A 27,741-nucleotide genomic window follows, 5' to 3' on the forward strand; every position below is an offset into this window, starting at 1 on the left:
TTTTTGCCTCAATTTTAGACAATGCACGTACACAGGAATTTATGTTTTTTTTATTTTATTTTATTTTTTAGTTTGGTAGATTTCATGTTATTTCTTATTTTTTATTGGAAAATTAAAGTAAGTATAATTTTATTTTTGTTTTTTTTTTTATTGATTTTTAGTAAAATTATTTCATTTTTTATAAATTCAATTATTTGAAATTTACTTGATATTTAGGTTAGTTATATTAATCATTTATATTTAATATTATATTTTAATATATTTATAATTATAATTCTTTTTATCATTCTTTTTATAATTTGTTTATTTTAATTTTGTTCAGATTTTATGTATTTTTTTTAAATTTTATTTTGTATTTTTTAGTTTGGTAGATTTCATGTCATTTCTTTTTTTTTGAAAATTAAATTGAATATAATTTCATTTTGTTTTATATTTTTATTGAGTTTTAGTAAAATTATTTAATTTTTTATAAATTCAATTAATTGAAATTTATTTAATATTTAGGTTAGTTATATTAATCATTAATATTTAATATTATATTTTAATTTGATTTAATTTATGCTATTTTGCAAGAGGAACGTATCTACATGTGGTCCCGCCTTCCGTGACTCACATAAACGTCCTGATTGGCTCAGACAAACGAGCCTTCATGTCAATCATAATTAAATTAAATAATTACAATTAAATCAAATTAATCTAAATTATTTTTCATTTTATTCTATTTAATGTTATTTCATTTTATTTTATTTTTATGCGCGAAGAACTTATCTGCATGTGGTCCCGCCTTCCGTAACTCACATAAACGTTCTGATTGGCTCAGACAGACTAGCTCTCATGTCAATCATAATTCGGGCCAGTTGATTGGAGTAAGTAGAGACGTTTGTTTCCAGGTAAACTTTAATTGAAGTGTCGTTACGTGCCGTTACCGTTGATCTGTCGCCGGTTGAGGATTTAACTCAGTGACGAAGGAGCCGTTACACCGTGAGAGGAAATGGCGGCAGACCGAGCCGGTAAGAGTTTACCTTTAGGGGTTAGTTAGCTTAAAGAAACAAGCTAACTGTTCGTTAGCAATCGATTGATTGGACGAAGTTTCACGAAAGCCAAAGTTGCCGTGACGTGACAGCTAGCATAAATGTTAGCTAACTTAGCGGCTAGCTTTTAGCTTGTTGTATTTTGTGGGCGTTTTACAAACTTAATCTAACTAAACATACAAGCTAACAAGCTAACAAGCTAACGTCTCCACGATAACGGTAACGTTAGTGTTTGTTGTTGCTCAACAGTTGGTTCCGGGACCATCGGGGGACCTGAAGCGCGTTCAACAATGTCAAGTTAACGTTAGCTAAACAACATCATGAAGAGTTGTTTCATATGACTTTATTTAAATTGTCTGAAACCGTGTTCACAGTCAGGAAACATTAGGATGATAATTAATAATTAGTTTATGTGTCTGCAGTGTTAGCATAGGTTGAAATACAACTGACGTCCAGCTAACGTTAGCTAACGGCACAAACATGTCAGTTTGGAGTCTTGTTAGCGACATGGGATCAGTGCAGACACAACAAGTGCTCCTTTTATCATTCAAATGCTTAATATTAAAAATACAAGTTAAACTTTTGGTGGCCTCCTAGAATAATATAATCACTGGCTTGATTTTCAGTCATTGTGGAAAGTAACTACATACATCTACTCGAGTACTGTATTTAAGTACAATTTTAACTTGTACCTCACTTGAGTATTTCCTTTTTTCTACTTTATACTTGCAAATATTGCGCTGTTTACTCCACTACATTTACTTGATACCTGTAGTTACTAGTTACTTTGCATATTCAGATTATTGATACGTAATATAATCAATATATTGTCATAAGTTAAGATACATATGTATTGAAAGTAGGGCTGCAGCTAACGATTATTTTCATTATTTTAAGCTGCCAATATCTGAGCATAAGAAGCTGCAGTAAGAGTATTTTGGGGTACTTTTTAGTACTTTTCTATGAAGAATGACTCCAACCGATTAGTCCACTACTAAAATAGTCAGCGATTATTTTAGTAGTCGATTAGTCATCGATTAGTCGACTAATCTTTGCAGCCCTAATTGAAAGTAATTAAAATCAGCTCCACCTTTTCCAACTGCAACAATCACATGATGCACATATGGATGTGTTAATAATTATAACCCAGTGATGTAATAAAGCTTCATTATTCTGGAATAAATTCTGCATAACGAGACGAGTTGGTCCTTCAAGTAAAGTTCAAGTTAAACTTCTGCACCTTTATTTAAGTTAACTTTTGAATGCATGACTCTTACTTGTAATGGAGTATTTCTACACTGTGGTACTGCTATAATATCTGAGTACTGCTTCCTCCACTGCCTTGGTGGATATAATTAGCAGTTGTAAAAATGTAATTGATCTTAATATGTTGCATTATATATTATCCTAAGACTCAGCATATTGTAGCACGTTTAACATGAAGTCCTCGTGCAGTGAAGTGCTTCCTGTCACTGTTCTCATCAGGTGAATAATTACAGTCCTGGAAGCTGTCAGATGAGTGTAGTGCAGTAACAAATACATTTGCCTCTGAGATGTGGTGGAGTACAATTATAAAGTAGCATGAAATGAAAAGTATCAAGTACAAACTCCACCTCACCTCTGCTTGTTCCTTCAGTAACAAGTATATAAAAGCCTGAAACATTTTCCATCCTGTACCACCTCAGCTGTAGTTTAGAGCAGCTCGCTGGTGTGTCTCTGGTGAACGTTGTGTTGTTTGTTGGACAGACGGAGACAGAGAGTCAGACGGGGACATGGACGGAGACTCCAGTAAAGTCAGCCCTCTGCTGGGCGAAGACGACTTCACGGAGTCCTGTGGCAAAGAGATGGCTCTGCTGACTCTGATGGAGAGGACGGGATATGACATGGTGCAGGAGAACGGACAGAGGAAGTACGGAGGACCGCCGCCAGGTCTGTGTGTGTGTGTGTGTGTGTGTGTGTGTGTGTGTGTGTGTGAGAGAGATAACAGGACATACACCCAGACTCAGAGCTGTGGTTTGTGGCTGACCAGGTTCATGTCCCACAGAGTCGTTGGGTCTCTGGATTTACTCAACCCAACACAGACAACTGGTTTCACAAAGCTGCTGACTGAGTGGCTCTGTTAAGATGTTCATTTGGATCTTTTAAAGTGGGGCTGTATGAGGTACTTAGCCACAGTCAGTGTGTTACCTACAGTGGATGTCAGTCGGCACAGCCCAGTCTGGAGTAGCAGCAGCAGTACTGACACAGCAGCTCAATAATTAATATACAGTGCACACGGAGAGTCCTGCAGGCAAACTGTTTTGTTGCAGCAGGACAAAAAGTCAATAAAATAAAGTTTGGTGTGGATGAGTCATGATGTCAGCCTGGACTTTGACCCGTGCTGTTTTGGCATCAGCTCTGAACATTAATTTACCTCAGGTGTGTTTCTGCACTGCAGGCTGGGAGGGCCCGGCCCCGCCGCGGGGCTGCGAGGTGTTTGTGGGGAAGATTCCCAGAGACATGTACGAGGACGAGCTGGTGCCTCTGTTCGAGAGAGCCGGAAGGATCTACGAGTTCAGACTGATGATGGAGTTCAGCGGAGAGAACCGCGGCTACGCCTTCGTCATGTACACCAGCAGGTGACTGTTTGTTCTGTGGAGGGTGAAACATGACGTCACAGGGGTCCCACAGGTCATTCAGGTCCATGAAGGTTTGTGACTTTGGGGGAAACAAATCAAGGCCTTGAAAGTCTTGGAAAATGGACATCAAAAGATGCGGCTCATTGAAGGTGTGTCAGTTTATGTGTGTTGCGCAAGATTCGAAAGTAAGGCACTTTTCTGTCTGCATGTCTTCTGCAGTGGCGTCTTTGTTTCAGGCGCCGTCTGCCTCGAGAACGTCTTAGAAAAGCTCTTGAATATGATGTAACACCTGTATAAAAAAAAAAAAATGTTTAAAAAATACAGGAGTAAATAAATGACTGCTGAAATAAATACTAAAATAACTGAAATAAAATAGAAATAAATAAGAGAATAAATGTAAACATACATAAATAAATGGAAGAATAAATAAATCCCAGAATGAATGAATGAAAAAATACAAAATAAATGAATAACAGAATAAACAAATGCTGAAATAAATAAATAAATACATAAAAAATACATAAATAAATTAAAGTATAAATAGATACTGAAAGAAATGAAGAAATACAGATTTAATCAACAATAAATAAATGCTGACATAAATAAATACAGTGATAAACAAATGAAGTAATACATAAAACTGGAATAGATCATTTTTTTGTTTTTTATTTTCCAGTGTGTGTATGTTATTAAGGGAGGTCCTGACCTGCATTTATTTCAGAAGTTATTTTAAAGTTGATTCATCATGATTGATGATGTATTGATGATGTATTGATGTTGTATTGATTGTGGTCCAGAGAGTCGGCTCAGAGAGCCATCCAGATGTTGGACAACTACGAGGTCCGTCCAGGGAAGCTCATCGGAGTGTGTGTGAGTCTGGACAACTGTCGCCTCTTCATCGGCTCCATCCCCAAAGACAAGAGGAAGGAAGAGATCATGGACGAGATGACCAAGGTACACACACACACACACACACACACACACACTGACCCCTCACATTATAACAGCTAAAACCACAGAAGAAGAAGAAGCATCTGTTCATGCATATGACTTACAGTTTAACCAGCATCACGAGGAGGGAGTGGGAACAAACAGGTGTGTGTGTGTGTGTGTGTGTGTGTGTGTGTGTGTATGGGGGATGATTTGGAAGAAACCACAGGAGGAAAGGGAAGTGATTAAAATGTGGAGTGAGTGAATTAAGTGGAGGTGGCTCTGCATGAACCTTCAGTCTGAGACATTCCCTAGACACCAAATTAAGAGCTCGTCCAGGCACAAAATCCTGAGAGAGAGAACTAAATGTGCAGAATAGTTTTCAGCTCTGCAGCGCCTTCTGTTAACTGTTGAAGAAAGTTGATCAAATCTCTGAAAACTTAGAAATAGAACGAAAAAAATAAGCTGACAAAATTTCAATGTGCTGCTGAACTCAGTTGTTATTGTAAATCACTGGAGAAGACACATTTAAAGGACGTGTGATGATGCATGATGGATATATGTCACTGTCTGGCCAGAGTATGTGGACAGGAGGCCAAACCCTGAAAGCTGCAGAGCTAAAGTCCTCTGAAGTTAGTGTCCAGATACGTTTGGCCATAAAGCTGAAGTTAAGAAATCACTTCTTGTTTGTCCCTCTTTAACAACACCACGGTGATGAAACACATGGACTCTTTACATCAGCAGCAGATGTTTCTGCCTCCATACACACACACACACACACTGTAAGCATTTCTACATTCTTCACTGTAATCGCATCGTCTGCTCATGTCATGTCTCCACACCTGTCTCCAGGTGACAGACGGGGTGGTGGATGTGATCGTGTACCCCAGCTCTTCTGACAGGAGCAGAAACAGAGGCTTTGCCTTCGTAGAGTATGAATCGCACAAAGCAGCAGCCATGGCCCGCAGGAAGCTCATACCTGGTAACACACTCTGATGTTTCCCTCTCCTCTGTCTGTCTGTCTGTCTGTCTGTCTGTCTCTGATGCTTCCTTCACGCCTGTAGAGCCTCGTCTGACTCTGGGTCAGTTCCTGTGTTTGTCCAGCAGAGGGAGGTAGAACATTAAACAGCAGCAAAGAAAGCTGAAGAGGAATTTAACTGTGTGACTTCAGATGTGTTCAGTTTATTAGGCACAGTGAGCCAAAACCAGTTCACTCTAACCAGTGCTGTCATGAATCGTCCAACAGAAAGGATGTAATGTTTAATTTGTGGTGAGTCTTCCTCATTTTGGGGGATGTCATTTGTGCTGCTGTCAAACCAACAGGCAGCAACTTTTTTCTCACTGGCCAGAATAATAAATTGCCTTTTTGTGTCACATACACATTTGATTCAGTTCATTTCATTAAGATAACAATATATTATGTTAAATACAAACGTCTTGTTTCAGATGAAGCAGCCTCCGTGTTATTATTTCATTACCCTCATAAGTATGAGTGCAACACTAGCGAGCAGCAGACAGACAGCAAGGGATATTTTAGCGTATCAGCTGATGTCCCGTACAGTAAACTGTGCTGCAGAACTAGTGCTGGAGACCTTCAGTCTCACAGCAGCATCTGTGTGTGTGTGACACCAACAGCACCGGAGCAGCAGAGCAGGACGCCCCTGAATGACTCCAAAATGTAGCACAGACTCTCCACATAAGTCAATATTAAATACATAAATGGTTAATTAAAAAATTAAGTATGCCTTTGAAATACAAAAAATAAAGAAATGTTCTGAAATAAATCAATGTTGAATTAATAAATAAAAATCCTCTGAAATAAAAACAAGTAGATGTGAAAAAAATCCTCTTTAAATAAAGACCTTGTTTATTATTTATGACTTTAATGACTGATGTATTATATTTGCATTTATTTATATATTTATTGTCTCTTTTATTTATTTCAGGATTCATTTTTTTTACTTAATTATGACCTAATTGGCGCTCCATAATGTGACAGCAAATCAATAATTGGGATTTTGCACTATTTTCTGGCATTGGCCGGATTGTTAATTGATAAGTCAAGAAAATAATGAGAAGATAAATTCATTAAAAAAGTTTACCGCTGCAGAATGAGACAAAACAATAAATGCATCACAGTTCAACAGCAGCACAAACTCAGTCCTCAGAGTTGAATCAACACAAACTGTCATGAAGGAGGATTCACTGCAGACTGGATGAGCCTGTTAGTGTTAGCTCGGTGTTCCTAATAAACTGGACACTGTGTGCATATAGAAATTTAACACTGTTACCTTGGGGTAAACAGGAAATTGACTTCCAATCGGAGCTGCTGCAGTTTTCACAGTGTAATTAATGTGACTGTACAGGACGGTAAAGTTCAGCAGACACACGCAGGACGCAGTTTCTGATCGATATCACACTGTCACAGTTTTTCTGTTGAGCTCTGTTTGGTCTGTACGTTAAATCCATTGTGGTGTAAATCAATGAGCAGTGCTGCTCTAAGGCACTATTGAACTTTAGCATCAGCGTGATAGAGAACATTGATTTGTCACATGTTTAATTCACTGGATCAAACACAGATGCACTTTACTCTTTAATTATTTAACGGATAAACAGCCTCTGGACCTCGTTCAGCAGAGGCGGTAAACTCTCCTCGTGTGGTCAATTTAAAGATCCTGTCCGCCTCAGGAACTTTACAGGAACTTTTCTGCACACTCAGGAAGCTGAGGTGTGTTCCCACCAGACGAGTCACATGCTACAGTTAATGTGTTTGTCCAGTACAAAAGGAAAGTCCAGAGGTTCAGACACTCCAGCGCCTCCTCAGAGCCTCCTGCAGCGTCTCACTGTGGAGGTGTTGAATCTGTGCTGAGAGGAAGAGGAGCTCTGACACGAGTCATCCCACTGACAGCATGTGAAGAAGAGTTCTGTTAATGCCCACTTTAAACAGAAGGAACGATACAGGAAGCAGAAACTTTTATCACCATCATCATATTCACATATCTCTCTTCTACTGTTAACCCTTTAATGTCCACACCAAGGAAAAGCAATGAAACATTTTAATGCTCCTGAGCTGAAGATGGCCGCGGCCGCAGGCACTATGTTTTTGAGTTGTCTGTCTGACCCATCCTCATCAATACCATATCTCAAGAATACCTCAAAGATTTCTTCAAATTTGGCACAAACGTCCACTTGGACTCAGCGATGAACTTATTTGTTTTTGGTGGTCAGAGGTCAAGGTTGCTGTGACCTTTTCTGCATCGTGAAGATACCTCAAGAATGCGTTGATGGAATTTCTTGAAATTTGGCACAAACGTCCACTTGGACTCAGCGATGAACTTATTTGTTTTTGGTGGTCATAGATCAGAGGTCAAGGTTGCTGTGACCTTTCTTTTCAAATGCTCAAGGATGCGTTGAAGATTTTGGTGGTCTCAAAAGTCAATTGGAATTTACAATCAATAGGAACAGCATTTGTTTAAGCTGGACCTGGATATTTTATACCTCCGTGCTAACGATAGCCGTGTCTGGAGGCATAATTTTTTCGGGTTGTCCATCCGTCTCTCCATCACATGCTTAAGAACACAATATCTCAAGCACGCCTCGAAGGGATTTCTTAAAACTTGGACTCGGTGTTCAACCAGTTAGATTTTGGAAGTCAAAGGTCAAGGTGACTGTGACCTTGTCTGACTCATGTTCATGAATGCGATACCTCAAAACCAGGGGTGGACTGGTGGGTGGAGTCATACAACCATGGGACAGACTGGTGGGCGGAGTCATACAGCCACAGGGTGGAGTCATACAACCATGGGGCAGAGTGGTGGGCGGAGTCATACAGCCACAGGGTGGAGTCATACAACCATGGGGCAGAGTGGTGGGTGGAGTCATACAGCCACAGGGTGGACTAGTGGGCGGAGTTTGTATCCCAGGTGAGGTAGGCTCCTGTCAGGCAGAAAAACCTCAACAGTTTCTCTGATTCCAAAAGCTGACATGATAAATCAATATAACATCCAAACTGTGACACAACTCCTCACCTACAGTGTGAACAGTGACCCAGCTGTGTGTGAAACAGTGTGTGTTGACACGTGGAGGTATAACGGTGTACATCATTATGTAACTCCTGTGGTGCTGCTGTGTTTAACAGGAACCATCCAGCTATGGGGTCAGTCCATCCAGGTCGACTGGGCGGAGCCTGAGAGAGACGTGGATGAGGAGGTCATGCAGCGTGTCAGAGTCCTCTATGTGAGTGTATGTGTGCGTCAGTGTGAGATAGACTCTCTGTATATGTGTGTTTGTTCTTATAAATCCCTCAGAAATAACAGCTGGGCTCAAAAGAAACGCCTCTGGATCAGAAGACGAGTGTGACAAGAATTCTGATCCAGTTTGTTTATAGAGTGAGTCACAGTGTTAAAGAGGGGTGCCTTCGATCCCGAAAAACCCAAACTTTCTGAATCCTCTAATTCAGGATCAGTCTATATAAAACTGTCCTCCTGCTCTGCTCCACTCTGCAGCCAGAGGTCCGTCAGTCAGTCAGCTGGTTTGTTGGTGTTTTAGGAGGAAGCTTCTGAAATATTTAGCAGGATTGTTGAGATCAGAGGTGAGAGAAAGAGCGAGGCAGCAGGGGGGAGAAGACTCTCACAGAGCTGCACAGCCTCCAGGGGATCAATTACTGTTCCACTCAGAGACTGAGATGTGACCCCAGGGCAACAGATACAAACCCAAAAGAACTTTACAGTTGTGTTTTAAGCAGGGGAGGCCCAGAGCTAAATAAAGCCCCAGGTGGTGTGTGTGATGATCATACTGCAAACACAGAATTATTATGATTTTCTCTGATTTAAGAAGCTTTTCATGTATCAGCGGTGTCGTATTACTCACAGGATAATTCCAGTTAATAGCCTCTTTGCATATGACATCATACATCAGTGTGCTGTCCAGATGGAGGCCAGGCAGCTGGAGGCAAAGACTACCAACACTGTACTAGTGCATCTGATTGGTGCTGTTACAGCTGTTCAATTGATGACATTGGAAAAAACAAAGGCCACTTTAAGTCCTGAAAATAGAAGGTTTAAAGGGGAGATGTTAAAAAAAACTCACTGAGAGAAGCAAAAACCTCCATCTTTAGTCTGGAGGAGCAGAGTGGACTAATGTCAAACCTTAACGAAGTGCAGTTACATTGTGCTGTCATAACTTCCTGTTTTTAATCACAGCCCTGAATTTTAATGGCATTTTACCAGACGGTTGACCTAGCAGGTAGAAAATAGTAGCTAACATTAGCTAATGTTAGCCTAACAGGGTTTTACCAGACCTCTGGTAACTGTTGACCTAGTAGGTAGAAAATAGTAGTGAACGTTAGCTAGTAATGTTAGCCTGACAGTGTTTCATCAGACCTCTAGGAACGTTTGACCTAGCAGGTAGAAAATAGTAGCTAAAGTTAGCTAACGTTAGCAAGTAATGTTAGCCTGACTGTGTTTCATCAGACCTCTAGGAACGTTTGACCTAGCAGGTAGAAAATAGTAGCTAAAGTTAGCTAACGTTAGCTAAGATTGGCAACTCCACTGTAAGAAGTCTGAACTAACCCTTTCAGTTATTATCATCAGCGCTTGTCACTCTAACCTGCGTCTCTGCTCTTTGCTAACAGGCTGACTGGACCTTCTCATTTGACGAATCTGGAAAAACACAGTTGTTTCTGACAGAATAAAGTTTGGAGATATATTTTAGAAACACTAACACAGTCCTGTCTGTGCTCCAGGTGCGTAACCTGATGCTGTCCACCAGTGAAGAAACTCTCCGTCGGGAGTTCTCCTGCTTCAAACCAGGCTCTGTGGAGCGCGTCAAGAAGCTCACAGACTACGCCTTCGTTCACTACCGCAGCAGAGACGACGCCATCACTGCGCGGAGCCTCATGAATGGAGCCCAGATTGATGGAGCCACTGTGGAGGTGACACTGGCAAAGCCTGCAGGGATGAAAGAGGGGAGTGTCGCAGGGAGGAGGTCCAACAGCAGAGGATACGTGGGAAACAATGCAGGAGGAGGAGGAGGGTATGGGACGTTTGGCTTGTGCAGGAGTGATGAGGGGATGATGGGAGGAGCTGACGACACTTGCTCCCCTCTGAGGACAGTGCCCCTGCCGCCTCGCCTGGGAAGCCCCTTCTACTCAGGAGTAGGAGGTAAGCAGGAGACATAGAACAGAGAGATTATTTCCATTTCAACTGTTTGCAATAAACAAATCAAACATGAACAGTTTAAATAGCTCAGCCCAGCTGATATTTAATTCAGCACATAATGCCACCTTTAATGAGACTGCAGTCTCAGAGTTATTCAACCCCCTGAACAGGATCCCTCATAAGAGCACACGTTGCCAAATCAGCTGTTGTCTCAAGCACACCTGAACTGTGCTTGAGAGAGAACACATCTGGACCAGCCAGGAGTTTGTTGACAGTGACGTTTGATTGCATGGTGAGAAATACGACTAAGAGCAGTGCCCAGCAAGTTAAGAGAAGAGATCCTCGCCTTGTGTAAACAAGGAATAGGATACACAAAGACAGCAAAGGCACTGAATGTTCCCGGAGATAGAGCTGGAAGCATCGTCCAAAGGTAAAGGAACACTGGCGACAATACCTGGACCTGGCAGAAAGAGGAAGCTGCCGACAGCTGCCACCAGATTACTGAGCAGGCAGGTGGTCAAAAACCCTCCGGTGACCTGCAGCAGACACTCAGGCTACAGTTTGCACAGTAGAAGAAGAAGAAGACGAAGATATACTCAGAGGGGAAATTCAGTGTTTTCACTTTGTTGTCATACACACACAGACCTGAAATACACACACATGAACTAACAGGACCTGTACATGTATGAAATGGAGAGAGTGAGAGGGCAGTTGGGGGTTCAGTGCCTTCAAGGACACCACGGCAGTACCCAGGAGGCAAACTGGCACCTCTCCAGCTACCAGTCCACGCATGCTTGGACCAACGACCCTCTGGTTCCCAACCCAAGTCCCTATGGACTGAGCTACTGCTGCCCAGTAAGGCACTTACTAAACACTGAAGGTGGCTATGCCCAAACTCTAAGACGAACACCACTACTGATCCAAAAGCACAAAAAAATCGGTTCCAACATGCTAAAACACAGTATAAATAAGCCACAGAAGTTTTGGGATTTGGTTCTGTGGAGCATTGAAGCACCACTGGAACTTTTGGGGCCTGTGGCTCAGCGGTATGTGTGAGAGGAAGACTGAAGCAACACTGAAAAAAACACCCTGTCACGGTGAAGCATGGCGATGGCTGGGCTTTATTATCAAGATCGATTTTTAGGTCGTCATTGTCTCACTTTTGTCATGGAAAAGGTCGTTGACGAAAAAGTGTTCATCAACAAAATTAACACTGATTTGAAGAAGACGGTTGCAGCACGCAAACCCAAAAATATTAGTGAGCTGGAGGCTGGTTTACAGCAGGTCGTAATGGCAAAGGTTGCTCTAAGTACTAAAGACTCTTGTCATGAAGGGGCTGAGTAGTTTTGAGACTGCAGTCGTCATTCAAAGTGTCATGAATGAGGAACCACTTGTGAGTATTAGTTGTGTGGAGCTGTTTAAATTGTTTGATTTGTTTATTGCAATATTTTGCCAATAACCCACATGTGCAATCGGGGCTGAATAATTTTGAGTGCAACTGTATAAATTTTCAGTCTGAAGCTGAGCTCCTCATGAATAACATGTTTGTAGAAATCTTTTCACAGTTTTCTTTTTACTTCAGACTCCTTCAGTCGAAGATGACATTCTCATATATTGATATACGGTCCAGTTATATGAGGGCTTTCTCTCCAATTCAGAACATGTCTCTGCCTCCAGAAGAGTTCTCCCCAAACTGCCCAAACCTTACATTTTTTTCAAAATAATGTTCCTGACTGTAGCAGAAAAGTTTCTTTACAACCTGACCACCCACTGAATCGATATCACTCATCTCCAGGTCAGAGTGAGGAACATAGGCTCCACTGGATCTCTTCAAGCTTCCTAATGAACTCCAGCACTGCCCTTTTATTTCTAATGCGTTCACACCGGCTCTGTTTTCCTCCTGTAGGTCTGAGCAGGTTTTCTGACTTTGTCTCATCCATTACAAACCACATTCATCATCAAGTCTCATTGATACAGCAGCAGTGATAACATTGTGGTGATGAAGCAAAACTCCAGTTTCCTGGCCCCTGCGGACATTTTCTGAAAATGAGAAAAGTTTTTAGAGTTAACTCTCCCACAAATGAACTGTGAAATATTTATGAGAGGAAAGATGTCGTAGCAGCGCAGCCGACTACTACTACAGAGTGAGGGAGGATAAGATGGGTGGATCTGGGAGGTAGAGATGAGAGAGACGGGAGATGGATTAAAGGGACACTTTGGGAGTTGGATTCATGGTGGAGTGAAGAGACAGATTTAAGATTGAGGAGGAGAGCTGGACAGAGAAAAGAAGAGAGAAGATTCAGGCAGTGAAAGATGGAGAGAGACTGGTGGGGACAAGAGATGAAGAGCTTTAGAGTCAGAGGGAGAGATGGACAGGTGTACATTAATCTGTCACCACAGTAATTACCTGTAATTTAAGGAGCTCGTCACAGCTCTGTCAGCTGACAACCTGCAGTCGCACAGGACTGTCTCTCATCCTTCATCACATCTTTAGTTGTTGTGGATCCATTTAGGCCTGAACCTTATTATTATTGTTATATTCTTTATGCATCAATCTGCTCGTTATTTTCTCCAGTGTTTTCCCTATGTTAATGTATTTGTGGCAGCCTGACACAATCCACACTGACCGCCACATATTGATGTTCTATTATTTTACTCACCTGTTTAAAATGGATAAAATCTTGTTTAATTCAAGAGCTGCATTGATCACTCTGTCTCTCGATATGGGGCACCGAGTTTAATGAATTACCTGCTTACCGCCCACTGCACCAGCACCAGCACCAGTCAGTGGAGCTGCAACTATTAGTCGATTAAAATAAGTTGAATCACCAACTACTTGATGACCATCGTACCAAACATTTTCAAGCAAAAATGTGAAACCTTTGCTGGTTCCAGCTCCTTGAATGTGCTGCTTGTCTTTGTTTTTCATGACGGTGAATGAAGAGTCGTTGGGTTTTGAGTTGTTAATGTCACTTAGGATTTGGATTCACTCCCCCCTCAAATGTTTATGTTTAAGCTCAGTGTTGAACTGTAATACAAGATCGTTTCTTTCCAGCTGGCCGCCATTGTTTCAAACAAACGTGTTCACATTGCGCCACTCACCAGCAGGAGTGTTTATTGGCCCTGTGCGATGCAGTGAATTCAAGCACCTTTTCTCCATTTTCTCTGGTTCTGTAGCACCAGTTTCAAAAATATTTCCATCTTTCTACTGAAAGAAGCATCCTAGTTTTATTAAAAGGTCGGGCTGCAGCAGCATGCCACTTTCATGGTACACTGTGATGTAAAAGTTGACGGTTATCACACTGTGTACAAGAAAAATACTGATACTGAAAAAAACACGACTGGACGTTGAATCAAATCAAATCAAATCAACTTTATTGATCCTTTCCAGGAAATTAATTTGTTGCCGCAGCAACGACACAACAGCCACAACAATATGCAACCAAAAAGACAACACAGTACTTGTTCAATGCACCACTTCACTGATAAAATCACTAAGAAAATACTTAAATACCAGACATGGTAGTTAAAAGTAACTGATGATAAAATATCTTAGAAACTACAGACATACCAGGTGACTGATAGATAAACATCTAAATTACAGTGCATTAAAAAGTCTGATGGCAGCCGGGATGAAGGACCTCCTGTAGCGCTCGGTCCTGCACCTCGGCGCCATCAGCCTGTGGGAGAAGGTGCTCCGGTTAATTACCCCCAGGGCATGGAGGGGGTGTGAGGGGTTGGAGACGATCGCTCTCAATTATTTGAGAGAGCGATCATCTCCAACCTGCTGCACTGTATCCAGCTCAGCTCCAGTAATGGAGCTGGCTTTCCTGATCATTTTGTCAGGTTTTTTTTTGTCTGGCATATGGGCACCCTCTCCCCAGCACACCACAGCAAAACAAGAGCGCTGGCCATCACTGTATGGTAGACGGTGCACAAGAGGGGTCGGCAGATGTTAAACGATCTAAGCCTTTTTAGAAAGTAAAGTTGGCTCTGACCCCTCTTGTGCACCGCCTCCATGTGACCACTCCAGTCCAGCTGGTCATCCTCCAGCACCCCCAGATACATGTGGCTGGAGACCCTCTCCACCACAGTGCCCTGGATGATAATCGGCGCTGGTGGGGCCCTTCTTCTCCTGAAGTCCACCACAACCTCCTTGGCTTTGGAGGCGTTGAGCAGGAGATGGTTATGGTTGCTCCAGGCCACAAAGTCCTCAGTGGTCCCCCTGTGCTCCTCCTCTACTACCCCTCCCCCCTTGATGAGGCCGACCACCGCCGTGTCGTCAGAGAACTTCTGTAGGAAGCAGCTGTTGGTGTTGTGCCGGAAGTCCGCCATGTAGATGGTGAACAGGAACGGTGCCAGCACGGTACCCTGCGGCACCCCCGTGCTGCTCTCCTTTATTTGAGTAATTTTCTAAGAGGAGACTTTTAACACAAACTTCATTAACAAAATGTTTCATGTTTCAGTTTTAGTTATAAAACGTTTGTTCAGCCATCAGTAACCTTCTGTTTTCAGTCCTTTAAGGATCAGTCTGACTGATAATAAGATAAATTCTGTGACGCTGTTGCAGCCCTAATAGAAGGCCATCCTTCCAGCGGTGAAGAACTAGTTTAGGTCGAATATTCACCAGTTGTGAAATACCCAAAGAAATGCTTCACTTGCTGTATTAATGTGAGTAATGTAAAGCAACATTTGCTTCATGTTCGGTGTGAACAGACTTTAACTCACTTTCAAACAGCTGGTTGAGTCCAACTTAGTATCCAGAAACCTCCAGATGATGAGTTTACTGTCTCAAAAAAAATGGAGAGACCTGCGAATATTAACAATTAAGAAGCTTGGACCGGTTCATTTCAGTATTAGTTATGATTAACCAAATATTTGAATCAGTCCGTTAATCAACTAATTAATTAACCGACCCCTTTTAAACCCATCTCCATGGCTGTGACACAGCAGTCCTCTTAATCAAACTCAGCTGTGTAACTTTCCAAACTCATCATGCACACAGCGCTCCAGTTCAGCACCAACAGCCCACTCCAGTATTAATGACTGTCAGTGTTGAGGCTGACCTGAGGTCAGTGAAGTGTTGGCTGTTGGCAGATGTACATTTTCTCTTCTCTGTGATGTGTTTGGAACAAACAGGATTAAAAGGTTTCAGAGCCCTTTTACATCAGACTGAGCCCCCCACTGGTCATGTGTGAGAGGAGAAATATGGATTTGTAAATCCGGATTAATTAACAGGAAACACAGTGATGAAATATATAAATTTAGGAGCTCATTAGCTAAATAAGCTAAGCTGCACCACATGAGTCCAGAACAAACAGTCTGTGCTTCTGAAGTTGCGTCCTGCGGCGGAGCGCTCAGTTCAACAGTTTGGTAAAGAACACAGAAGAAATAAGTCCCGATTAGACTCACCAGAAAACACAACATTAGTTTGTTGTTTTGATTAGATTTTCTTCGTAATAATTTTCTTTTAGAAATTAGATATTTTAAAAGAAAATGAGCCCTGAGCATGTGGAGGAGCCGCAGCTGTTTACTCATGAAAATGTAAAGCAGTTGACGACAGTGACATATAAGTGTCTCCTCACACAAACTGTTGAAATAACGAGCAACAAGAGGAGAATTAATTATTTCCATTAATTAAAGCAAAGCAGAAAGAGCAGCATAAATTTACATGTGATCATGAAGTTTAAGATAAAGTTGACATTATGTGTTGACACAGAAGAATTTGCTAATATATTTACTCCCCAGCTTGATTAATGACATAATTAGCATAAATGGATGTGTTTCATATATCATGGTGATTACAGCAGCTCAAGTGTTTTGTTTACTGACACTTAAAATGTTGGTGATGTTTCATGTTCAGCCCGACGGGCAGCTTTGACTGTCACACCGGTTATTTATACACCTGCTTTAATCTTGTTTATTGCTGCTTTTCACTGCCTCGAATCTGAAGAAAAAAATGAAACTAATATTTTTATTTAAACTTTTATAGAAACATTTACATGTAGTTCAGGACGGAGGCTGATAATTAGCGATTTACAGAGGGAGAAATGGAGAAGTTGGACAGACAGAGAACAGCTGAGTCAGTCTCATTTAATGAACAGATAACTGATGATAGCTGTGCTCTGAATTAATTCACTCTAATGAACTGAGGTGCACTAAAACCATTTGGTTATTAGACTCAGTTATAGAATAACATTTTCACAAAGTATATAGACACTTCTGTGGAAGAGTTTAGTTTGTCGTAAAAGAAGTTCTTTCCCAGAACGCTGAGCCAATCAAATGTAGGCCACACGATATCAGCCTGATTACAGTGTGATGCGGTGTTGTATGATGTCGGCTCAGATTGTGGACGACGATGACGACATATGCACTAATCCATTGTTTTATCCCGTGTAGTCACAGTAGACAACCGACGCCACGTCTAGGACACCTCATGACGTCCCAACAGAAAGTCTAGCATGTTTGATTTTCTTTATGTCCACGACTTCTCCTGTCTCAGCCGTCACTTTGACCAATAGGAACACGATCTCTTTGCCTGTGGACTGCACCGCTGGGAGGAGAGTGGGCAGCAGCTCAGGAGACGGACCTTTGGTTCGATGTCTGTGGCAGCTTGAATTCAGCCAGCTCAAACCCTTCATCGCAGCGTGTCAAAGTGGGCTGGTGGCCAGCAGCTGCCCCAAGTCTAACTTGTGTAACAGCAGCAACAGAAAGTTTGCCAATGCAGCAGGGAGTTGGGGCTGTCCAGTCCCTCAGAGCTTGGGTGGCCAGCAGCAGCGATAAGTCTAATGCCGGAATTCCACTGGATGCGTGTCCGTTGTGGAATGGCAGCGCTGGTTATCCGCTGCGTGCTCCGCCGTCCGTCAACACCCCCCAGCTGCGTTTGCTGTGCAGAGCGGTGCAGCTCCGCCGGACAGCGGGAGTCACGAGGACTCACAAGATCTCGCGAATTCACGCGTAATCGTGCGATCTAACAAGATGTAGTTTCTATAAACAGAACCACAAAACCAGAGGAGTAGTAGGAAGACATCTGGGTGCACCTCCATGATTAACATCTCCTCGTCCATGGTGTCAACGAGGTGAAATGATGTCTGAAAACCTCTTGCTGTTTTTCCTTAAATACATTTCCCTGTTTATCACCACAGCACTAAAACCTCTCAGAGGAAAAGCTGGAATTAAGAAGTGTTTGGTCAAAGAATGTTGACGAATCATTTCGTGTTGTATTTCTTCTGTTGTATTATTGAAATTCCAACATGGAGATAGATTGTCTTTATTTTTTTCTTATAGTTGTTTAATTCAAGCAGTGAGGGTTCTCCAACAGTCTGTAGTTTTGGTGTCTGAATGAACCGATGCTGATTAATGCTGCTCTCCTCACTGAGCTCACGATGGCTCAGGCTCCACAGGTGTAACTGACTCTGAGCACTTTGTGGCTTCAAGTCTATTTGGTTCAGACTTCTGAATGAACCCACAGCTGTAATGTGTTTAGATGACACGTTGGTGAAGGTGTGTGAGCGAGTGTTGATGCTGTTTATTTGTGTACCACCAGAGAACCCAGACAGGTGTGTGTTCCCCCTGTACCCCGGCACCCCCCTCACCCCCACCAGCCTGCTGTCACTGAAGCAGAGTCAGATCAGCTCCGCCGTCACTCTGCTCGAATTCTACTGCTACAAGAACCACTGGTCTCTGCCTGAGTACCACCTGTACTCCACACCGGGGCAGGACGGGAAGCTGCTGCTCCTCTACAAGGTCTCTGCACCAAACACTACACACACACACACACACACACACATTTTAACTGCTGTTTATGTACAACAACACACCAGCGTTCTGCAGATGCTGTACCAAGTGTTGGTGTGTATTCGTCTTGAACTGCTCAGTATGCGATATATGTTTTGTTCTGTTTGGTTCACCCTCTGCCCAAACAATTACTGTCAAAATATCCTGGTTATGTTTACTACTCACACACACAAATAGAAATTCTAGAGTGTGAGTTTTACCTGGAAAGTTTGGAGAACGAAAACTGACATAACTATCAGTAAATAAACAGATTTATGTCTAAATAAAAACAGGAAGAAATGAATGAAAGAATAAATCAATTCTGAAATAAATAAACAAAAGTTAATGGGGCAATAAATGCAGAAGCTAGGACCTCCTGCCTCATGAACATGCATGTAATCTTATAAAAATGAAGAAAAAAATTAGGATTTCTATTTATTTATTTAATTAATTATCTACTTTTATTAACTGTGCATTTATCTGTTTATTCCCTGATTGATTTCAGCATTTCTTTATGTATGTTTGTATTTATTTATTCATAAATTTATTAATGCATGCATTTATTTCTGCATTCATTTCAGCTATTTATTTTTGTATTTATATCTGTTAATTTCTTTGAGTTAATTGATACATTTATTAGTTCATTTTTGTATCTATTCCTGTATTTATTTATACATTTGTTTATTTATTCCTGTATTTATTTATACATTTCTTTGTTTATTTATTCCTGTATTTATTTATACATTTATTTATTTGTTTATTTATTCATTTGTTTATACGTTCCTGTATTTATTTATTTATTTGTTTTTTTTATTCGTGTATTTTTTCATACATTTATTTGTTTATTTATTCCTGTATTTATTTATACATTTATTTATTTGTTTATTTATTTATTTGTTTATATGTTCCTATATTTATTTATTTGTTTATTTATTCCTGTATTTTTTCATACATTTATTTGTTTATATATTACTGTATTTATTTATTTGTTTGTTTATTCCTGTATTTATTTATACATTTATTTATTTGTTTATTTATTCATTTGTTTATACGTTCCTGTATTTATTTATTTATTTGTTTTTTTATTTGTGTATTTTTTCATACATTTATTTGTTTATTTATTCCTGTATTTATTTATACATTTATTTATTTGTTTATTTATTTGTTTATATGTTACTGTATTTATTTATTTGTTTATTTATTCCTGTATTTATTTATACATATTTGAGTCGGCCTCCCTATGTTGGGGCACTTGTCCCTGTGTATTAGCTGCAGCATGTGGCTGAGTCCAGTCAGTGGACGCTGAGTGGTGTCTGAACGTTGCTGCTGTAAATCACTAGTTTCATATATGTCCAGTCTGACATTGTGACAACAGAGCAGTGTGTGTTGCTGCAGTGAGGAGTCAGTGTCTCGGCCAGGTTCACTTTGTTTCCTGAGCATTGTATCTCTCAGCAGCCTCGCCTGTATGTGTCGTGAGCTTTTGTCTGTTGATCTGCAAAATGTTTTCACACTGCTGATCTGCTCCAGAGACCAGTCCGTATTGTCACTGACTCTTTCTTGGCTACTTGTGATCATCTGCCTCGTGCTGTCTGACGGTGACACAGGGCAGTAGTGGGAGTGCAGTCACAGCTAACTGTGGAGTGTGTCGCTGCAGAGATGTGACCAAACTGAGTCCCAGAGAAGACAGAATTAAAGTCTCGCTGCAGCCATTAGGGAAGACGAATAAATAATAGAGGACATGGAATACATAAATGTTTATTTGTGTGTGTGTGTGTGTGTGTGTGTGTGTGTGTGTGTGTGTGTGTGTGTGTGTAGGTGATGATCCCATCAACACAAAGCACCTTCATCCCAGACAAGCTGTGTGTGCTGCTGGATGATGCCAAAGAACTGGCCGCACAGACGACCCTGTGGAACCTCGGTACTGTTCACACACACACACACACACACACACACACACACACACACACACACATTTCTGATCTGTCTTGGCTGTTAGCTGGATGTTTACTTGCTGTATGCATAAACAGTGTGTTTACACACGCCACATGAGTAAACAGGGCCGAGGTGATGCAGCCTGTGCCGCACAGCTTCACACAGCCTGAGGAGCTCAACACGCTGCCGCATTTACATTTCACTTCAGGAGTTACAGTCAGGAAGTAAAAAATTTAACCAGCCACGTCTCTGAGTTTAGACACAAAGTTTGGATCAGTTTAAAGATTAAAAACAACATATTTGCTCCTCGTTTGTTTGTTTGATGTTTCTTTGACAAATGACTCATTAAAGAGTTGATTATTAGCAGCTGGCTGTGACATCAGAGGTGACGACTCGTTAGGGCTGAGACCACCAAGTCAGTATGATGATTAACTGCCATATTTACCTCTGTAATGACCACTGAAACAATGTCTTGATAAGTGCACCCGCACACAGGATCGTCCATCCTCACTGTGGACCTCTGACTGTTTGTATGTCCCGTACAAAAAAAACAGAAAACAGTGGATTATGATTCATTTAATCACATGTAGCAGTTCAGAATAGGGATGCACACGATTAGACGTCTAAACGATTAAACGTCACCCCCTTGCTAGTCGGCACCAGAAATATTAGTCGGTTAAACCAATCAGTGTTTTATTATTTCTTTCTGGCTCTTAACGAAGGCGGACGCTTTTTCTCTCGCTCCCTCCCTGCCCCTATCTGCCCTGCCTGCTGCTCTTTGTCTAGTGCTGTCTCTGTCTGATCCATCGCAGCCTCTCTCTGCATTTCTCTCCGAAAACTAATACCATGGATTTGATTAGCTGGTCTCTCAACACAATTGACCAGATTTTCTCAACAAGGAGACTGGGCAAAGGAGAGCCCACCTGCCCTGAAGGAACGTTTGCAGCCAGATACAAGATGGACTCCTGGGAGAAGTGGACGATCGTGTGCCTGTTGATCCTTTCCGTTGAGGATGTTGAAGACGTCTACATAATTGGAAGCATGATAACAGGCATTCTGCTGTTTGGAGTTAGCAGCTTCCTGATCTATCGCAAAGTTCAGAAGATGTTGGCAGCACTTTTGGCAATCGAGAAGCTGCCCGTCATGACGGAGGGAATGTGCAGGGCTGTCAACACTCAGACTCAAGCGATATGTGAGTTCAATCGCAAGCTGGATGCAACTCCTGAACTCCTTCGCAAGCTGGATGCGACTCCTGAACTCCTTCGCAAGCTGGATGCGACTCCTGAACTCCTTCGCAAGCTGGATGCGACTCCTGAACTCCTTCGCAAGCTGGATGCCACTCCTGAACTCCTTCGCAAGCTGGATGCCACTCCTGAACTCCTTCGCAAGCTGGATGCCACTCCTGAACTCCTTCGCAAGCTGGATGCCACTCCTGAACTCCTTCGCAAGCTGGATGCCACTCCTGAACTCCTTCGCAAGATGGATGCCACTCCTGAACTCCTTCGCAAGCTGGATGCCACTCCTGAACTCCTTCGCAAGCTGGATGCCACTCCTGAACTCCTTCGCAAGATGGATGCGACTCCTGAACTCCTTCGCAAGATGGATGCCAACTTGGAGAAGTTGTCAGCTCGGCTCGGCTGAAACTGGCCACCAATTCGGACATATTGGAAGCAAGCCACCGGGAGACTCAGAGAGACTCAAAGGCAGACGACAAATTGCAGTGTCGGCCTGACCCAAAGCAATTGTTGTCTTCATTGGCTCCCCGAGATAACCAGCTCTCCCAAAGCCGTTTACCTCTCCACTCTGCTGGATGTTATGCAGACAAGAAGCTCCGGCCCCATCTCCCCCCCACCACCACCTCCTCCTGTGAACTTTGATTCTGGATCAGAACTCTCCGAGGTCGTCTCCACGGCAACGGCCGTGTCTTCGTCATCAGTTATCAGACGGCAGAGACAATGGGTTGGGACTGAGTGGAGATGAAGTACATGGACTTACACGCACACGAAGACACATATAACACGCACACCCCCTCCAACTCAACGCCTTCTTGGCTCCCTCCCTTCGTCGCAGTGTAACATGGGAGGGTGATGCGATGCGCCCAAATGTGGCTGCGTGCACGCCCCCCAGTGTCTGTGCTGCGACCCCCCCCCCCAATATGTGCAAGTCTTTGGGTTTTGTTGTAATGTCTTATTACGTTGCTTATGTGCTGATATGTGCTGAGGTGTTTTTTGTTCCTGTTCCCACACTGTGCCCCCCCCCCCCCCGTACAGGAGCCTAGTTTGGGAGTTGCTTTTTTCTCCCTCTTCCTCCCTATTGTTCTCCTTTTTTCATCTAAGTAAAGGGGGCGCTGCTCGTGTGGCGACCCACAGTTCTCCCGCTCCTGTCCTCCCGTTTTTTGTTTTTTTTTTGTATGTTTTTATTTTGTGAAGCACTTTGGGGTTGCATTTTTGATGTATGAAAGGCGCTATATAAATAAAGTTTGATTGATTGACTGATTCATGTACAAGGCAGCTTAACTGTCATGCAGCTGCCCGCCACTAGTGGGTGCTACAGAGCCATCAGACAGCAGGCTCCAAAGGGCTCTTAATGCACACAGTGTGTCTGGGACAGTGTTTCAAATACTTAACAATAAATTGTGTTAAATTTTGACTGTTTTCTGAGTGTTTCCCTTTTTTAGACTCGACTACTGTTAATTAAAAATTTCGCTGACAGGAAAATTAGTCGCCAGGAACATCCCTAGTTCAGAACCAGTGAAGCCAACTTGGCAACTTTCATGCAAGATTTGGCAACTTTTTCAAACCCTCTCAGGCCACGATCACACAGAAAGCATTTTGCAGGTTGCAGGTTGACTCGGTGGCAGTTTGACAACCTGCTGTCTATCGTCAAGCTGTATAGCTCTGGGTATCCAGCAACTGCTACCACCAGTTGTTCCTCCATCGTTTGCCAACTGTAAACTTGTTGTCGTGACCACCACAGAAGCCCCGCCTCTCAAATCATCTGGTTAGACAATGGGAAAACAGATGATGAAAAAGAGAAGACATGGGGCGATTTTCTGCTTTGAGTTTAAGTTATTCAGCTCGAGGAGTTCAGAGCTGTCCAGCAAAAACACCAGGCACCTAGAGTGCAGAAACACGAGGCGCGTCGCAAAAACAGCGGGCAAAAAGCTTCATTCTCATTAAAAACAAGTACGAAAGCCGTCTCCAGCTGCTGAAACACTTTCTGTGGGATCAGGGCCTCCGCTAGTCTCTGAGCTAGCCCCGGCTCTCCGTTTGGATCCAACCGGAGCACCGAGCCCTGGTTTGTTATTCAGGTTAAAGTGGGAAGAAGCAGCGGGTTTATCGGGCAGCTGAGTGAAGTGGAGCCTGCGGAGGAAACACCGGGACCGTCTGGATGTAATAGTCCGTGGAGGTGCTGCGGTGCTCGGCTGCACAGATAGGAAACCCCTCGGCTGACAGGATGTACCACTCTCTCACTCCGCTCTCTCTCACGCAGGCGCAGAACGTACGTGCTACTTGGCCGTCGGATGTAGTCCGTGTAGTGTGTTCAAATGCAACTGACACAGGGTGACGCGAGGCGACGTAGACGACGCAACAGTTGGCTTTCATCGCCGCTAGTTCTTTGATGTGGGTTTGGTGTGTCCGCACCTTTAGAGACTTTATTTCTAAAAAGCGTCTAGCAACAAATTTAGAGACTTGTTAAGACCATTGGGGAACATATAAATTAGACTGTGTTTCATTCCCGTGCATGCTGCTCAGAGGAATCAAAGTCGACGGCTGCTCTGCTAAATCTCTCATCTCTGCTTTTGCACAGCAGCACTGTGCAGGTACCGACTAGGCCTTAGCGTCCTTCTTGTCTTCATTGAAATGTGAGTCATGCTTCTAGTTTATAGAAGCTGATAAGAGACCTGCATGATTACGGCGCTTCCAGAATTCACAAAAACCACAAACTATGATTGATCACTGTGACCAGTGACTCATTTTGAGTTACTGTTTCCATCAAAGCAGTCTGGTGGCTTTAACCAGAGCATAACATAAAGGTGTCAGCTGGGTGTTGTAAGCAGTGAAAGTATTCTAAATATAGCCTACACTTAAACTGGTGATGGTTTATTCCAGGTGGTCCTATGTTTGTGTGGCTAAAACACATTTTGCTGCTGCCTCCGTCCACAGTCACCTGACTTCCTTGACAGAAACAGTCATTGAACCTCAGCTCTCACATCATTCAGATGCTTAGTTGAGGGGCTTTGTTGTTGGATTTAATCCACCAAAGTTGAGAACGTATCAGGATCAAGTGTGGGTGAATCAAAGGATGTTACAGTTCAAGATATCCTATTGGAAAATGAGAAGGACAGAGAGAGTCCAGTTTATTCTCCAGCATGTTGGCTCCGGCCATCAGAAGTGTGATTTACTCTCTCTGAGTGATTCACTACTGAAGGACGAGGTCATGTGATGATGTGCTCCCCTGATTGACACCAGACCACTCCACCTTGACTTTTATTTCTTCAGTTTGTTCAGTGTAACAGGATTTTCCCTGCCAGTGATTTCAGACTGCGGCAGAGTGAAGCAAATGTTGTGGCTGAGCTCATAAAGCCGACGAAGTGATGCTGTAAAATGTAATGTAGTTTAACTGCTCCATGTAAAGTGTGTGTGTGTGTGTGTGTGTGTGTGTGGTCAAGGCAGCTGTTCTCATGAGATATTAATAATCATGGCCCCTGCTTACAGAACGTCTACAGTGGACAGTTAATGTGTATGTATATACTTTATACATGCATTTTAAAGCAGTCTCTTTGTATTCATACAGAGCTGGATGTGTTTCAGCAGCCTGTGTTTGCATTATTACTTTTTTACTGTCTCAATCTAACCGTCATCATTTATTCACATTCACATTATTGTTTCCTTTTGTTCTGCTGAAATTAAACTGGGCTGGATGGCAAATAGCACGCTGAGAGGAACCTGGGCCGATGTGAGCGCCGCTGAGTTTTCACGAGTTCTTTAATTCTCAGCTCACCTGACTGCAGCAGAGAGGCAGCGGTTAGCTGACGTGTTGTGTCGTGTGTTGACTCACAGCTGCTACGAGTCTGAGCTGGTGCCATCTGGAGCTCCCTGTTGATCAAAGCCCAGCTGCAGGAACAACGTGCCGTAGATTTGAGGAGTTCTGCTCAAAATGAGATCTTTGAAACAAATATCAGCAGCTGCAAACAGATCAAACAGATCTGCTTCACTAAATCAGTCACATCCTGAGCCTCTGAGTCGTTACCTGCTGGAGTCAGTGTTACAGAAAGTTGGCGTCGTAGAGAAGGCGTGATAAACTTTTCAGAGCACGACGAGAATTTAACATGGTTTCCCGCACTGACCTGCAGGCAGCAGGTTCTTGTCTCAGCTGCTCTCTCATGTCCCCGCGCTGCAAGGCTCCGCCCACCAGCCAAACCACACACAATTAAAACAGTTTCTCCATGAAGAGGAGAGGTGCTGCTGGACGTTGGCCCTGTGGTGGACACTTTTAATCAAACTCTTGTTACACCACATGTAGTTACTTATTGTTCTCTGAGCTCCAGAGGGAGCAGAGTCTCTGCAGCTGATGGAGCTCAGCCCCTCACTCCTCCTTTATCTCCCTCCGTCCCGTCGCTGCAGGACCTCATGCATTTTTAATGTCTCTCTCTTCATTTGCAGAAGGGCTTAATGACTTGATTAAAATTAATTGAAATAATTGTGATTTCACTCTGTCCAGTGTTGCACGTGCCGTTTGAGCTCTGATTATTCCTATAAATTAGATCCAGCTCTGTTGCTTCACACAGTTTTTAGTTTTAAAACGTTTGCACCAAGTATCTTGTGTCTACGTGACGTTTACCAGCGGTGCTGTTTCCACTGCGGCCCTTCTTCGTCTTTTTCTTTCTGCCTTTGCTGCATGTCATAGCCCTAGGGCTGGACGGTATGATAAAATTTTCATATCATGGTTTTAAGAAAAAATCATATCGGTTTCACAGTATTTCATGGTATTTTGCTCAGGTTCGGCCAACTTGACATGCTGCTGTGTTGTGCTATGGCCTATTCAAGTGCCGGAATTTGTTATTTACCTGACAAAGCCTGAACGCAACACACGCTCCGCTGCTCAGGCTCAACCGGCTGCAAACGTGAAGTGTCACGTGACTGCGTATGGAAGCGACACGTAGAGAAGCCAGCGGTGTTGTTTACGGTTTGCCGAGCCGAGAGGCTGCATGAAATGTTAAAGCATTTTCCAGCTAAGTTATGACATATATTTGAGTTATCTACAAGTTTACTGTACTGTTTTTCATCTACTCGCTTTCAAATGTCCGCCACGGACATTTACACAATGTCACGGATAAACATGGGTAAATGCATGAAAAAAAATCATCACATATCACCTCTGATAATGGTTTATTCATTTAAAAACACATTGTGCTCGTTTAGCACACTATTTCATGTAGTTTTTATCTGCTGGAGGGTCGCGTAGGGGAGCGTAGCGCAACAAAAATAGAAGAGCCGCGTAAAATAGAGAGTTGTCGTGCGACAGACGGGGGTTGTCGCGCCGCTCCCGTTGCCGGTGGAGCTGCTGTAATTGATTAACAGGGAGGCGAGCTGCATATAGGGGAAACACTGCTCTTTTTGGTACGAGTTCTTCTGGGTCATCATGTACACTTTCTTTGCTTTCAGGACTCTCTCCGGCAGCTGTTCTCGCCTCTGAACTTTTCTATGCTCTCACTCTCACCCGCTCAAGCGTGCCTGTGGTGTGCAGCGGTGAAATGGGTCCCTGCTGAAACACATTCCCGCCGCGCACGTTCCAGACGTTGTTTGGGCTATTTGCTGGTATTGCGGTATATGAAAAATTCATATCATAACGAAAATAAATACCGGTTTTCGGTACAAACCAGCCCTACATAGCCCCTCTCCCCACTTAATGCTGTCGTTGCCCTATCAAATGAAGGGCCCCAAAAAATATCTTAAAAATTTGGTCATGTTTTCTGTATTCACGAGAAAAGTCCATATTAACGCCCGACTTGTGGTTTTCACGACGAAGTTTGCTGAACGCTCAGAGTTCACGAGTGGTGACATGTTTCCTGACGTCTTCAGGGATGGCGAAAGCCATGGAAGTTCATGTTTCATGTGTCTGGTCTGTCCTTCACGCTGTCCTATTCTCATGAACACAGTATCTCTACAACGCCTCAAATTTGGCACAAACGTCCACTTGGACTCAGGGATGAACTGATTCCATTTTGGTGGACAAAGTTCAAGGTCACTGTGACTTTGCCACCATCTCTTTGTGGTGAACGCAGTCTCTCAA

General features: G+C 42.8%; 1 protein-coding gene across 1 annotated transcript in view; it reads left to right on the forward strand.

The window, feature by feature from the left end:
* The first annotated feature begins 890 nt into the window (after positions 1-890).
* Positions 891-27,741, forward strand: part of rbm46 (RNA binding motif protein 46) — a 33,652-nt gene continuing 6,801 nt past the window's right edge. Inside the window, exons 1-9 of the mRNA XM_049567691.1 lie at positions 891-1,010; positions 2,778-2,960; positions 3,469-3,649; positions 4,447-4,603; positions 5,432-5,561; positions 8,718-8,815; positions 10,323-10,740; positions 18,284-18,483; positions 20,329-20,431. Coding sequence (XP_049423648.1) covers positions 992-1,010; positions 2,778-2,960; positions 3,469-3,649; positions 4,447-4,603; positions 5,432-5,561; positions 8,718-8,815; positions 10,323-10,740; positions 18,284-18,483; positions 20,329-20,431 — 1,489 coding nt within the window. The 5' untranslated portion in view covers positions 891-991. The remainder of the gene's footprint in view (positions 1,011-2,777; positions 2,961-3,468; positions 3,650-4,446; positions 4,604-5,431; positions 5,562-8,717; positions 8,816-10,322; positions 10,741-18,283; positions 18,484-20,328; positions 20,432-27,741) is intronic.

This window comes from Epinephelus fuscoguttatus, linkage group LG23 (genome assembly GCF_011397635.1).
Source record: "Epinephelus fuscoguttatus linkage group LG23, E.fuscoguttatus.final_Chr_v1".
Classification (NCBI taxonomy): Eukaryota; Metazoa; Chordata; class Actinopteri; order Perciformes; family Serranidae; genus Epinephelus; species Epinephelus fuscoguttatus.